General features: G+C 38.6%; 3 protein-coding genes and 3 long non-coding RNA genes across 6 annotated transcripts in view; 4 read left to right on the top strand and 2 right to left on the bottom strand.

The window, feature by feature from the left end:
* Positions 1-2,014, top strand: part of LOC149091252 (uncharacterized) — a 36,790-nt gene extending 34,776 nt beyond the window's left edge. The window contains exon 2 of the long non-coding RNA XR_016196949.1: positions 1,448-2,014. This is a non-coding gene — a long non-coding RNA (uncharacterized LOC149091252). The remainder of the gene's footprint in view (positions 1-1,447) is intronic.
* A 4,507-nt stretch (positions 2,015-6,521) lies between these two features.
* LOC108658351 (uncharacterized) lies at positions 6,522-6,952 on the bottom strand. The gene has a single exon (XM_018111011.3). It carries the CDS (start codon positions 6,898-6,900, stop codon positions 6,709-6,711), a length of 192 nt encoding a protein of 63 aa, XP_017966500.1. The 5' UTR covers positions 6,901-6,952; the 3' UTR covers positions 6,522-6,708.
* A 3,941-nt stretch (positions 6,953-10,893) lies between these two features.
* On the top strand, positions 10,894-11,233 carry LOC108658098 (uncharacterized). The gene has a single exon (XM_018110756.3). The coding sequence runs from the start codon at positions 10,952-10,954 to the stop codon at positions 11,144-11,146; it is 195 nt and encodes a 64-aa protein (XP_017966245.1). The 5' UTR covers positions 10,894-10,951; the 3' UTR covers positions 11,147-11,233.
* A 533-nt stretch (positions 11,234-11,766) lies between these two features.
* On the bottom strand, positions 11,767-12,294 carry LOC149091251 (uncharacterized). The gene is made up of 2 exons (XR_016196947.1): positions 12,157-12,294; positions 11,767-12,094 (listed from the first exon to the last, which is right to left on the bottom strand). It is a non-coding gene; the product is annotated as an uncharacterized LOC149091251 (long non-coding RNA).
* Positions 12,188-14,482, top strand: part of CCHa2-R (CCHamide-2 receptor) — a 48,636-nt gene continuing 46,341 nt past the window's right edge. The window contains exon 1 of the mRNA XM_089261113.1: positions 12,188-12,363. The gene's annotated coding sequence lies outside the window, so the exon portion shown is untranslated. The remainder of the gene's footprint in view (positions 12,364-14,482) is intronic.
* LOC149091250 (uncharacterized) lies at positions 13,006-13,970 on the top strand. Its single transcript, XR_016197124.1, has 2 exons — positions 13,006-13,692; positions 13,826-13,970. It is a non-coding gene; the product is annotated as an uncharacterized LOC149091250 (long non-coding RNA).

Raw genomic sequence — 14,482 nt, 5'->3', positions numbered from 1 at the left:
GAACGAAGCAATACTGCATCATCGCAGCACTGGATGTAAAGAATGCCTTTAACACTGCTAGTTGGGATATGATACTGGATGCGCTATCACAATATAATATCCCTAAATATCTAAAAGAGAAAATAAAGAGGAAGAACACTAGTATACAACATGAGTGAGGGTCCCCAAACTCATACATTGTCAGCTGGAGTACCCCAAGGCTCAGTGCTGGGACCTCTCCTATAGTCAGCAGTCGCAAAAGAGTGGAAACTGCCAATATAAAGAACGGCAGCGTCATTATTGCGTCAAAGAGGGTAATAAAATATCTTGGCGTCATGATAGGCACAAGATTAATTTTCCACGAGCACTAAGAATATGTGCATAAAAAAGCAGCTAATTCTTGCAGAGCTCTCTGCTTAACACGTGGGGACCTTAACAGCCACGACGTCTTCTTCTAATGAGCGTCATTAGGTCCGTCCTCTATGCTGCGCCAATATGGGCAAGAGCGATGGCAACGCCGAGCTACAGCCGGGGCATTTACGTCACATACAGATTGAACGCAGTCAGAGTCTGCTGCGCATTCAGAACAGTCTCTGACGAAGCGGCGCTCGTCATAGCCGGCATGGTGCCTCTGGAGGACTTAGTCACCGAAGCGGTGGAACGGAATGCACACGAGCCTCTACGACGCAATCGATGGCAATAAGGCGCGGTGGACACATACTCTCATCCCAGAGCCATCGGTCAACCGCAAACACGGCGAGGTTAATTTTTATATTGCGCAGATTCCTTCGGGAAGCTACCTGAAGCGCTTTGGCCACGATTAAACCGACGAATGCTCTTGGTGCGGACGAGGGCTGCGCTGTAGTGTGTAACGCAATCGGTAGCCAGCAGAACAGATGAGTTATCGAACTGTACTGCGTATGGTATATGCGAGTATGCATGCTAAATTTCAGCTCTCTAGCTTTTGTATCTTCTGAGATCGACGCACTCGTACGGACGGACGCTCGGACAGACGGACAGGTATATATCAACTCAGCTCGTCGCCCTGATCAAGAATATATATACTTTATGGGGTCTGCGATGATTCCTTCTGCCTGTTACATACTTTTGCCCAAAACCATTATACCCTGATTTTCCATTTTCAATGGGTTCAGGGTATAAAAAAATCTATATATATAAAAGAGAGTTGTGTTAAAGTGTTCCTACACTTATAACTCGAGATCTGCTGGACCAATTTTCATGGTTTTTGACTTGTTGGATTTGTCTCCGCTACGAGTAGGATAGTAGATCTTAAAAATACTGAAAAAATTTGAGGTATACTTGAAAAACGCGGTTTTTTCCCTAAAGACTTAAATTTCCATTGATACTCAGTAGGCTTGATAACAGTGACAGTTTTCGGCCCTGCTCTCATATTATACAATAGTATAGAAGTAAATAAACAAATGTAGTTAGTCAGTCTACGGTACAGCCTCAGGCGAACCTGACTATTCATAAAAAAAAAAAACACATTTGATAAAAATAATACGCGTGCATACAGTGCTAAATGTCTCGAAAGTTCGGGTATTTGTTTGTCTCAAACATAAATTTGTGTAAATTATTTATATTTATATTTCTCGATTTTGTGCGAGGGCATATTCAGTATTACTATTAATAAAAATGCTGCGTCCTAGAAGATCTAATCTTTCCCGGCGGACCCACGATGCAATTAGGCAACGGAATATCGCGAGTCAATTATCTGACGAAGAACGAGAAATCGCCCGAGAAAGGCACCGCGTTAGTACCCAGCAAAGGGCCTTAATTCGTGAAATTGGGGGCGAAGGGGCGTGGTATCCAAAATCTGTTGATTACAAAATGTTTGTATTCATCATATGTATATACACAGTAAATCTGAAGTCTCCACGTCTAATAGTACTCCGATGAGGCTCAAAAAACAAAATCAATTTTTCGATTATTCTCGATAAAAAAGTTATCGGACGAGCTATCGAAAAAATAAAGCATCGTACTGCGTATGGTATACACGAGTATGCACACAAAATTTCAGCTCTCTAGCTCTTATATCTTCTGAGATCTCGGCGTTCATACGGACGGACGGACGGACGTGCTGATCAAGAATATATATACTTTATGGGGTCTGCGATGATTCCTTCTGTCTGTTACATACTTTTACACAAAAACATTATACCCTTATTTCCCATTTTCAATGGGTTCAGGGTATAAAAATGTACTGGTATCAAAAGATGTAGTTCTCCACTATCCAGACCCTGACAAGGAGTTTCATCTGACGACTGACGCCTCCAATTTTACTATTGGTGCCGTATTATCCCAAGAGAATAGACCTTTCTCATTTCTATCAACAACTATTTCCAACGCCGAAGAAAACTATGCTACTAATGAAAAAGAAATTTTAGATAAGGTTTGGGCTCTGAAAGCCCTAAAAAATTACATATATGGTAAATCTAAAGTGAAATTATTTATGGACCATCAACCATTCACTTATTCACTTAGTAGCTGGAATGGAAATCCTAGGATTAAAAGATGCAAATCATATCTGGAAGAATACAATTATGAGCTTCTTTACAAGCCAAGCACAAACAACATTATCTAGAATCAGCCAAATCAATTCCACATCTACACAACACAGCTCAGACACTTCAGCAGAATACCTTATTCCCAGTATAGAAGTCCCCATCAACGCTTTTAAAAATCAAATATTCATCAACAAATCACAAGCTCAGTCATCCGTTTCCAACATTCCATAAGCATATAATTACACAGCCCACTTATACCAATGAAGATATTCGAGATTTACTTGCGAAACACCTTAGTCCATCCGTCGTCATCTATCTTTACTACAGAAGACATAATGGGATAAATTCAGAATCTATATCCTAAACATTTCTGCAATATTAAAACAAGTAAGAAGGCTCTAGTCGAGACTGCTCGACTAGGAGATACCCTGAACCCTCCAAGCTGATATTCTTATCATTCTGCACTTCTTTTATGCACGCACACATACATACATATGCACCCACCCAGCAAGCAGCGACTGCGCTTGGGCTGCGCTGCAGTGTGGGCAATAGTACGAGAATTTACTTAATCATATAGTCAAAATGTGTGTACATTCCAAAGCACAAGTCTCTAGTACTTGAAATACTTTTGCGAATTGGGGGCGAAAGAAATTTTTTATAAAAATCAAGGAAGGCAGAGAGTCAACAATCTTAACAGAAACAAGAAAAATTGTTCATAAAAGCAACATTAAGAGTTAATAAATAGCAGGACTATATACATTCAATTACTCATTAACATATATATGTTGTAAAATGGCTAATTTTGTACATAATTCTAAAACTAGTAATACGTAAATCCCACTGTGAACCAAATTGTATCCCTAGTTTAATTGATATAAGATATCATTTTGTTAATCGCGGCAGTATCAGGCGATGCTGCAGCTTTCTAACGGCAGTATCAGGCCACTCCTGAGCTTTGTCGCTGCCATCAACGCCAACTATTTTTTCGGCCTCAACTAGCATGTTTTAGTCTTAAGTTTCAACTCAACGAATAAAGATCAACTTTTGAAATAAAATAAAATCACTTAGATCAACTTTGAAACAAAATAAAATTAATTTTATTTATTCTTGATCACTACGACGAGCTGAGTCGATATATCCCTGTTCGTCCGTATGAGTGCGTCAATCTCAGATGATAGTGTAAGAGCTAGAGAGTTAAGAACTTTTAGAACTGATGACCTCAGATTTACTGTGTATATATGTAAATATGACAAACATTTTGTAATTGACAGATTTTGGATACCACTCCCCCTTTGCCCGAAATTTGTAAAAAGCCCATTTCAAGTACTAAAGACTTGTGCTGTGGAATGTACACACATTTTAACCATATGTTTATGCTCTAAAAACTTCATTAAGATTGTATTTTTATACCCTGAACCCATGGAAAAAGGGAAATTAGGGTAAATTGGTTTTGTTTTTACAAAAGAAATTATTCAACAGATGAATTCTGCAGCGCAGCCCAAGCGCAGTCGCTGCTTACTGCGCAGTTAGCAGAGCGGGTTTTTATACGTGCGTGCGGATGCATGTGTATGTATGTATATGTGCATAAAAGAAGTATAGAATGATTAGAAAATCAGATTGGACGGTTCAGGGTATCTCCTAGCCGAGCAGACTCGACTAGAGCACCCTTACTTGTTAGTTTCTGGGTACCTCGTATATTGTATCTTGACATTTTGACGACGCAAATTAATGCACACTAAAACATTTTATCTTTGTTACTTGGTTTTAAAGTTGTAAACTTTCACTCTGATCACGCAATAGGTTGTTCAAGAATGATATACTTTTAAATGTCAGCATATCAGCAGAGTATATATATTAAAATTTGTAATTATTAGACGGCATATATAGAAGCTTCTTCTGTACTATAAGTTCTATTGCGGTCTAGGACCTCTGCATAGACTGCCTCAATTTCTGGCTTTATTATCAATATAATAAGATAGATCTAGTTCAAAATAGGCTAAACTGCCATTAGGCATTAAATGCATTCAAAATTTGAGAAAATGAAACATGTTCGGTTTTTGCAAATGTGTTATTCCGTTTTACGATTTATTTATCCTCATTCATCCTCATTCATGTGCATGACTATGTAATATGTTCATTTTGCTACGTGTAAGTTCTTAGGCGAAGTCGGTGACATGTTAGGATAGAGGTTGTGGACGGTGTCTGGTCGTAACCCCCTATAATACTTTGGTATGGGGCAGTTCGGATCGCTGCTGTAAATTTAAATTTAAATTTAAAATAAAATTTAATTTAAAGAAAATTTGTTTTTCAATACCATTGCAGTTTTACATTGTGAAATTGCCAAATTATGGTGCAACAAGACTTATGTTTCGCTTTGAGCAAGAAACAGAAATGTATTGACTATCTACTCGTCCATGTAATGGATTGGGGCATGTGGTAACTCAACTGTTTTAGTGACAATAAAAGCCCTCAAGTGAATAAATTTCAAAGTACAATCAATTGTCTATGTCTAGAAGGTGTAAAAAATCCAATTTATATTTATTTGCTCACGGCTACATCAGGATGCTTGGCTGACACTTTCCAGCTGCCTGAGGCGCAACAAAGTTGCCTTTAAAGCCTCTGTCAGATTTCTTTTGTGGACTTTAAAGAGTGTGTTTCTTTCCGAGATGAAGCAGGAGATGGGAACGGATATGAGGATGGGAATGAAGAGTCGAAACCCACTTGGGCAAACAGCTCGTTCGAGCGACTGTTGACACTTACCCCTGCCCATGCCCCTCAATACTAGGTTATGTTTGCGTCATTTGCACAGCGCAAATTGCAAATAGACGGCAAAATAATTAAATATCACTCGTACGTCAGGTATTGCGTAGGCTGAGCTCCCGCAGCTGCTTCTCATGGCCATGATTTGCAAGTACAGGAAATTCATGCCAGACCCCTCACACTTCAGCTATCTCATTGTCCAGCTGCTGCCTTTGTAGCACGCGCAATATGTGGGCGCTACTTGGCGTAATGTTCATGTTGCATGTTGCGTGGGCAATTCCGTTGGCTACAAATAGAAATTAAATATTGGTCGCCCAAGCTCTATTTATACACCTTCTATTTATACACCTTATACACCTCAACGATACATAACGGAAGTTGGCGTGCTTCGGGTTTAAGCGAAGTTTAACTGACTATTCGTTAATCGGGCGAAATTTCTTTAAGCTCTTCAGCTCTAAGCTCAAGGCGGATCTAAGAGTTTAACCAGTTCAGAAAAATCTAATCCATAGAAGCAATTGTGAGTAAAAGCTTAAGGCTTAATAACGGATAGGTTTCTTATAGTGTTATCGATTAAAATCGTTGCCTAAATTTAGATCTCTTATATGTTTGTAGTCCGTATATGTCAAAAAGTTTGCATTTTTGCTAGATTGTTTGAGTTTGATTAGGTTGCACAAGGGGATTGGGACAATGAGGTGACAATAGTGAGCACACATGAAAACATTGAAGCTGTTGAGGGTTATCTTAAATGAAACACGGTATATGTAGGTGCAACGCAATAAGTTTATTTAACACAACAAAAATATTCAGTAACAAGTACACTACTTCACGTAACGCGACGATTTGAACTTAACTGACCGAGCCGACACACTGACATTGATCTTGCACAATGAACTTACAGACTGACCTCTGGCTCGATTTACAGCATGCTTATATACTTATTTCTATTACGTATCGAATGTTCTGGATGTCTCCTTATGCTTCTATGTTTACGTCCAGAACATTCGGTTTCTTATTCTAGAGACAAATGTGCGATCAGCCGACGACTGTGTTTACCGTTAGGTCAAATGCTTACTTGATGATGCTGATGATGAGTTTTTCGAGATTATTCCACAACAGAAGCATTAGGAGTCCTGTGAGTTTTAAGAACCGCTGAGCTGGGAAATTCGATTAGACCAAAAATGGGTTCAACTTTATTATTGTAACTGGCGTATAGACTGCGTTGTTAATGTATACAGTTAAAGAATACAGGAAGAATTTGTTTTCGGTAAGCCAGATTTCGTTATTTATTTTTTAAAGAAAGTACAATTCATTGCAAAAATCAGTTACGACTCCCTTCTGCCTGCCAAACTTATTATTTCAAAATTATTTTATAGTCAATTCAAATTTTCCCGTCATAAAAATATAATCCGTAGAATACTCCAGTCTTTGACTTCGATGCATTCTATGCACATTCGCGAGTTATTGGATCATATGTTGTGTCTGGAGTTGGACATACTGGTGTCGTAGTCCGGAAGGGACACAACGGTGACCCTGTCAGGCATGCAAAGAGAAGGAACGTTCCCTCGGCCGCAGGTGCGGTGAAGACCACTAGCATGGCCACCAACGTCAAGTAGATGAGGAGTTTGGGAGACATTGTAGTATCTGTTCGTCGTCTACTGTTGATTTGAAGTGTCTGCTAATCCGGAGTCTACTCTATTTATACTATTTAGCTTAACGCTGAAGTAAATTCAATTTAATGTAATTATTTGCTGTGTTGTGCACAATATTTACTCAAATGGGATTATGTATTTCCACCACGGTATTATTTGAAGTGTGGCAACCAGTCAACATTGATGGTGTAAGTATTGCGTCAATTCATTAGCCATTTCAATTGCAATTATTAATAATTAATATAAACTAATTATTTAACTGCAGATTTTAAATGAAATAATCGGTATTGTATTTATGTGTAGATTTGTCAATCAAATTATATAAGGCGAGGTGAGGAAACTAGTTTTAAATGAGTACCTTTATTCCTATGCAATGGTGTATGTTATCTATATTTGAGCGGGACTCTAATCTGATATAAGATAATATAAGCTGTATTTATACCTTAGATTTATACTCATTGGTATACTGGATTTCCCAATTGTGTGTAGCATTCAGAAGAGGTGTGGTATATCCCATATATATACTATATTTCCGAATCTGTAAGAGCTACAGAATTCAGATTTTATGTTGGACCCGCGCAGATCGAGTTTGTTATGGTAAAAACTCTCTTTATAGTATATATAAATTTTATACCCTGAACCCATTGAAAATGGGAAATCAGGGTATAATGATTTTGAGAAAAGTATGTAAAGGGCAGAAGGAATTATCGCAAAACCCCATAAAGTATATATATTGTTGATCAGGACGACGAACTCTGTCCGTCTGTCTGTCCGTCGGTTCATATGAATGCCTAGATCCAAGAAGTTATAGGAGCCAGAGAGCTGAAATTTGATAAGTTTTTTATGGAGAATAATCAAAAAATTCCTGTTGGTTTTTTCAGCCGAATTTGAATACTTTTAGACATGGAAACTGCAGATTTACTGTGTATATTAAGTGCTAGAGACTTGTTCTTTTGAATGTACACTCAAACTTTATAATTACTTTCCGAAAGTTTCATTAAGATTGTGCGTCTACAAATGAAATTATTCAACAAATAAATTCTAATAATATTATTGCCCACACGGCAGTGCCACCTAAGCGCAGCCGCTGCTTACTGCGCAGTTAGCAGAGCGCTTGGAGGGATCAGGGTATCTCCTAGTCGAGAAGTGTCGACTAGAGCCTTCTTACTGTTTTTATACCCTGAACCCATTGAAAATGGGAAATCAGGGTATAATGGTTTTGTTAAAAGTATGTAACAGGCAGAAGGAGGCGTGGCAGACCCCACAAAGTATATATATTCTTGATCAGGGCGACGAGCTGAGTTGATTTAGCCCTGTCCGTCTGTCTGTCCGTCCGTCCGTCCGTCCGTCCGTCCGTCCGTATGTATGAACGCGTCGATTTCAGAAGATATAAGAGCTAGAGACTTCAACTTTTTTTTAAAATGTCCGTATATATCACGCGCATATCGAGTTTATCACTAAAAAACGATAACTCATTCCGATACTTTTTTTATCGATAAAAAACCTTATCGAAGATCAGTTTAAAAAATTATATCTCCTACATCTTTCAAGATAGAGTCTCCAAATTTAAAATGTATATTAAGATGAATTTTATACAATTTCGGTTTTTGTTAAAATTTACCCCCCACTCCTAAATCCACCCCCTCACCCTCATCTTTGTAAAAGTCGTATATCAAATACTATAGACTTGTCCTTCGGTATACACATACATTTAAACATTATAATTATGTTCTGAAAGTTTCATTACGATCGTACGTCTAGAAATTAAATTATTCAACAAATAAGTTTTCATTTATTGCCAACACTGCAGCGCAACCCAAGCGCAATCGCCTATATATGCGTGTGTGTGTGCGTGTGTTTGTTTGTATGTGTATGTGTGTGCGTGTGTGTTGTTTGTATGCGTGTGTGTGTGTGTGTGTGTGTGTGTGTGTGTGTGTGTGTGTGTGTGCGTGTGTGTGCTAATTATTATTGAAATATCAGTTCCTTGTAGGGTTCAGGGGATCTCGTAGTCGAGCAGTCTCGACTAGAGCTTTCTTACTTGTTTTTTTTGCTACCAATTCAAAAACCTTATAATTTTTGGAGCTAGACGAAACGAATTTAAAATGCAGATTTAGGTTACGTTCTAACAGTGAACGAATACACTTGACTATGATGGTGTTTAGTTTCGTATTGATTTTTATTCTTCTGAGCCTGGGTTTATATACCCAGACTCATGTATAATTTCAACCCTTAAATCTAATGTATCTATTGCTGAGTATGTAAGGCTCAGCATTGGGCTATTACATATTCTTATCTTATCGCTGAGTGTGTAAGACTCCGCGTTGGTCTATTAGCTATTCTTATCCTATCGCTGAGTTTGTAAGGCTCAGCACTTGTCTCTTACGTTATCTGACTCTGGGGTTGCAAGGGTTGGTCTTCATTTGTATATATATGCAGTCCGTACATGTGGCCCTTATCGCTATCAAAGCGCACTACCTGCTAGTCGCTGAGTGCGTCGGAGGCATGTATACGATCATCGTATATTCATATGTTCATGCCTGAACAAACAGTTTTATGAAGCTTTTTACCTTTTCCCACAATGAATTTATAATCCGTCCCAAAAAGCAGGAATAATAAGAACAAGTAAGAACGCTCCAGTCGGTCTTACCGACTGCGGAATATTCATTCACATCCCATCAGCAATTTAGTAGCTAAGTTTAGTTAATACTGTAGAAAAGTAAATTTTTGCCTATTTTCGACGCCCCTACTAGGCTCATGGGATGTAAATGAGTATATTGCAGTTGGTAACTCACGACTGAAACGTACTTACTTTTTAAACTCATTCACGAAAGTGAAATCAGTATATTGGTTTTGTACAATGTCCGTCTTGCTGTCCGTCCGTCTGTCCGTATAAACGCAGTTTATTTCAACGCTCTTGAAGCTAGAGACTCGAAATTCGGAAGACATACTCGTATATCTCCGATTTATAGTGTTAAAATTTTCCGTATACCAGAAATCGTATTAGCTGAAGATGAATGCTGAAATTTTGGAATGTAGATCTGCATCGACCACCCAAGATCACGTGCTATGGCGGATATATCTACGCCCATTGGGGCGTAGCTAGAACGCTAAAATTTTGTACGTGAGCTAATGTTATGATTCTATAAAGATTGATGAAAATGATATGTCTACGCCTACCAGGGGCGTGGCAAATCGGACCTGAAAATATATGATTTTTTGTAATTTTGCTATATTTTGAACACTTGGGCTGACCTTCCATGACCAAAAATCTATGTTGGATATATGTCCGCCCACAGGAGCGTGGCAAACCGCAAAAGTTTATAGCCTCTAAAGTATAAGAGCTAGAAGCTTCAAATTTTGATAGTTAAGTTACTAGTCACCTCTTCTTTCGATTCCCCAAATAACATTGTTACGCCTCTTTGGGGGCGTGGCATATCAAAATATACCCTGTAATTTTTTCAGTTTTTGAACGTAAGCATTCAATTTTTGCAGCTAGGTTACCGTTAGCTTATTCTATGAGCTGGCCAAAAATGATGTGTCTACGCTCAGTAGGGACGTGGAAAATCGGCAATTTTTTACAGTAACAGACCAATACTTAGCTACTTGCTGATTTAAATATTATTATTATTTCTTTTTCAATATTTAATTAACTGATTGCTTTTTATTGGACTTTTAACATTAAAATCAGTCCATAAAATCAAAAAATCACGAAAAATATGTAATTTAAGGAAGGTTTAAGTTTATAGAGAAGGAAAATTACATAAAGAATAGAATGGCAATGCGGAATTAATTGGTTAAATATTTATACTGTCGCGACGTTGTGCATTCGATTGCACAATTTGCATGCGTTGCTATTTGTTCTCATACAAAAAATTGCTAGCGCGTGTCATTAGTGTAAATAAAATGAATGTGAGCCGACTCTAGCCTTATCAATAAAATAAACTATAAAACTCTATTAGCAACCTATAAATAGGTCGCCTAGCTCTAATGAGAATTCAGTTCATACGGCAGAGCTGATCTGGAATATCTACAACGATGTCTCCCAAGTTTCTCCTCTATTTGACAGTCGTGGCGGCCTTAGTGATTTTCCGTAGTCCCGCGACAGAGGGAACGGTATTCCTGTCATTATGCCTCTTGAGATCCCCTCTGTGTCCATTTTTTACCACTACTCCACGGTGCCGTACGGGGATGGTTTGGAAGCCAGCGTTAAACATATGTGCAGCACCTTGAAGAACATCACGTCAACATAATTCGTTAGCGAATTATAATCTAGTTGAAGTCGTCAATAAAAATATAAAAAGTAATTTCATCAAGATTGATGTGCGGCTCTGTTTTATATAATGAAAAAAGTTTTGCATTGGGGTTGAGTCGTCTGGAAAAAATGTATTCAGTTTACATCTTAATCTATCTGCAATGGTTCGTAGTTCTATTGATCTGTGAAAGGTTTAATCCGATTTTCGTCAACCTCACCATGTACTTGCCATATGTATTATAAAATATGACTGCATCGGTCAAACTTCAGCACGTTTTAGTTACTAAAACTGAGGATATTATTTAAGCAATTTAAATTTACGAATTCATGGGGAGATGTGGCGCATCAACTTGTTAGATAGAAGTTTAGCTAATATAAGATTCCGGTACTTGGCAACTTGTTTTTGATGATTGAACTTAAGTACTTTGCTGCGGTTACACAAACTCTGTGAAATGAAAAGCTGAAAAGCAGCTTTAGCGGGCGAACAATTGGCAAGGCCTCTAAACATGTAGCTGAGCAGCGAAAGGTGCACAGAATCATTAAAGCAGCTACGAAACGTATTCGTCCGTGGCGAGGCTATGAATGAAAATGCGAGCAATTCACGAAGTATCAACAGTTGCCCAATAATGAATATAGTCCACAGCTGTTACACTGGCGTCTCGCATATTGAGCACGCCTTCGCCTTCGCCTGTGTGGTCGGCAGCGGCTGCGTAGTGCGCATTGAGCAGAGTCACACGTGGTGGATTTCATTGACAGTTGGTATCATGTGGATGGTAATTTTAGCGCGCTTTTGGTGTGGCTGCTTCGTGTGGATTCCGTTGGGTGCCGCGCACTCAGGCGCCGGCCCTTCGATTTAGTCCTGCACACGGATTCGCTCGAAACGGTCGATGCTCGTTAGCCGTACGTGGAGTTACGCCAAAAAAGAACTGGAATACAAAAAGAAAAGTTTATTGGAAATACAAGAACATAAATAAACACAAATTTATACCGAAAACATTTGTCTTGCGCGTGCCGAAAACAAAATATTTGCTCTACTTTCGATTTGTACCGCCTTCTGTTGACGTCTGCCCCGGCATACTAGTGCTTGAAAAAGAAGAGAAGTATCTAGGAAATCCGAGGAGAAGACTTCTGAATTGACCACTAGCGCTCTGTTTATTTTCGCGTCATCTGCAGACAGCTCTGCGGGAGATTGGTTGTAAGTTGAAAAATGTTCTTTCTTTTTCCATTTCAAAAGTGCCGACGGCCGGATGCACATAAACGAACATTTGTCGTCGATGGCGGTGACTTTATCGAAAGGCTTTTGCAAATATTTGCGTGTTTGCTTCAATCGTTTCAGCCTCAGCTGCCGGCTATACTTTATACATATTGTAGTTTAGCGCTCATTGAGGAGTATCAACTATCAAAACTTATGTCAACAAAAGAAATTGTTCAACAATTAAATTCTCATAATATTGCTGACACTGCACCGCAGCCTAAGCGCAGTCAGCGGGCTTTTGCATTGATTTGGATGCATATGTATAAAAGAAGTGCAGAATGATTAAATGACTCAAATTTCTCACAACCTTTATAAAAGAGAGTTGTGAAAAATTATCCAGCACTTATAACTCGAGATCTGCTGGACCAATTCGCATGGTTTTTGATTTGTTGGATTTGTCTCCGCTACGAGTAGGATCTTAGATCTTAAAAATACTGAAAAAATTTCACGAATACTTGAAAAACGCGGTTTTTTCCCTAAAGATTCAAATTTCTATTGATACTCAGTAGGCTTGATAACAGTGACAGTTTTTGGTCCTGCTCTTATATTATATAGTATAGAAGTAAATTAACAAATGTAGTCAGTCAGTCTACGGCACAGCATCAGGCGAACCTGACTATTCGTAAAAAAAACTAATTTTATTAAAAAAAATTTGTTTGTCTCTGACATTAATTTGTGTAAATTATTCATATTTATATATCTCGATTGTTTTGTGGTTTTGTGCGAGGGCATATTCAGTATTACTATTAATAAAAATGCCGCGTCCTAAAAGATCTAATCTTTCCCGGCGGACCCATAATGCAATTAGGCAACGGAATAACGCGAGTCAATTATCTGACGAAGAACGAGAAATCGCCCGAAAAAGGCGCCGCGTTAGTAACCAGCATAGAAGGGCCTTAATTCGTGCTTCTCAAAGAGAGGCAGCCCGTGAAATTGGTTAAGGATTGATTTGAACCGAGCAGCGTTTCGATATGATTGCACCATTGACTAAGCTTGCATCGTTTAGTTTGCATTGGGCCAATGGACGTTGTTTGCCAGCATTGTGGCGCATTAAAGTTTTCTGGTGAAATGCCCGGTTCGTGCTGCCTTAGTGGTAAAGTGACATTGTCATTAGTGGTCCCGCCACCAGAGCCATTGCGTTCCCTGCTTTATGGCGAAACACTAGAATCACGACATTTTCTAGCGAACACTCAAAAATACAATGCCTGTTTCCAAATGATTTCATTTGGGCCGGAAATTATTGGAGACGGATATAATCCAACATTTAAGGTAATTTACGTTAATTTTATTTTCAAGGATTGAAAAAAAAAATTTAAAAAAAAAATAAAGAATAATAAAGTTTGTTAGATTTCTGTAAAAAGTGTTTGTAATTCTAACCATAACTATGGCTTTGAATTTAAAGATTCAGGGCCAGATTTGCCATCGCATTGGATCATTGCAACCTATTGAAGATGCACACCACAAATTCTTGAAAATATACGTCATGGGCAATATGGAAGAACAACTTGACCTGCGTCAAGAAATCAACACAGCTATGAAAAGAGCAATTCTCCAAGATGCATTGATGCATTGGTCAAGCTGTTCAAGACTGCTTTAGAGCGCATGCCAAGAGATGACTATAAAGTAGTAATCAGAGCAGATGAAAGACCAGCTGGAACACATGAACGCACATTTAATGCTCCACCAAGTCAGATACGCACATTATTTGAAATCATCATTTCAACATGCTTCCCATCGAAACCACGTGACCTGTGGAGCAAATACAAAGATAAAATGTCAGAAGACATTTTATATCGAAGTCGTATCAACTCAAGAAATCCTGATCTTGAGGCGAACCAGGAGATGCATAACCAGGCCTTGCTTTTGATCGAAGATATATGAGGTAACACATAGTATCTGCGGCAGTTTGTTAGATAGGTTAGGAATGCCAGCGCCAGATCGCGGAATGAATAACGCATTTAATAGAGAATTAGAACGTGAACGTGAATATGATCCACATGAACTAATGCAGTCATTTTAAACGAATGTACCACTGTTGAATTCTAAGCAGAGGGAAGGA

This window comes from Drosophila navojoa, chromosome 5, assembly GCF_054131105.1.
Source record: "Drosophila navojoa isolate 15081-1374.11 chromosome 5, UAZ_NAV_1.0, whole genome shotgun sequence".
Taxonomy (NCBI): Eukaryota; Metazoa; Arthropoda; class Insecta; order Diptera; family Drosophilidae; genus Drosophila; species Drosophila navojoa.
The sequence above is the reverse complement of the archived record's forward strand: the minus strand, read 5'-3'. Positions and strand labels throughout refer to the sequence as shown.

Excerpts from the sequence above, each read along its gene's own strand:
- LOC108658098 (XM_018110756.3), top strand. The coding sequence starts at position 10,952 with ATGTCTCCCAAGTTTCTCCTCTATTTGACAGTCGTGGCGGCCTTAGTG.
- LOC108658351 (XM_018111011.3), bottom strand. The coding sequence starts at position 6,900 with ATGTCTCCCAAACTCCTCATCTACTTGACGTTGGTGGCCATGCTAGTG.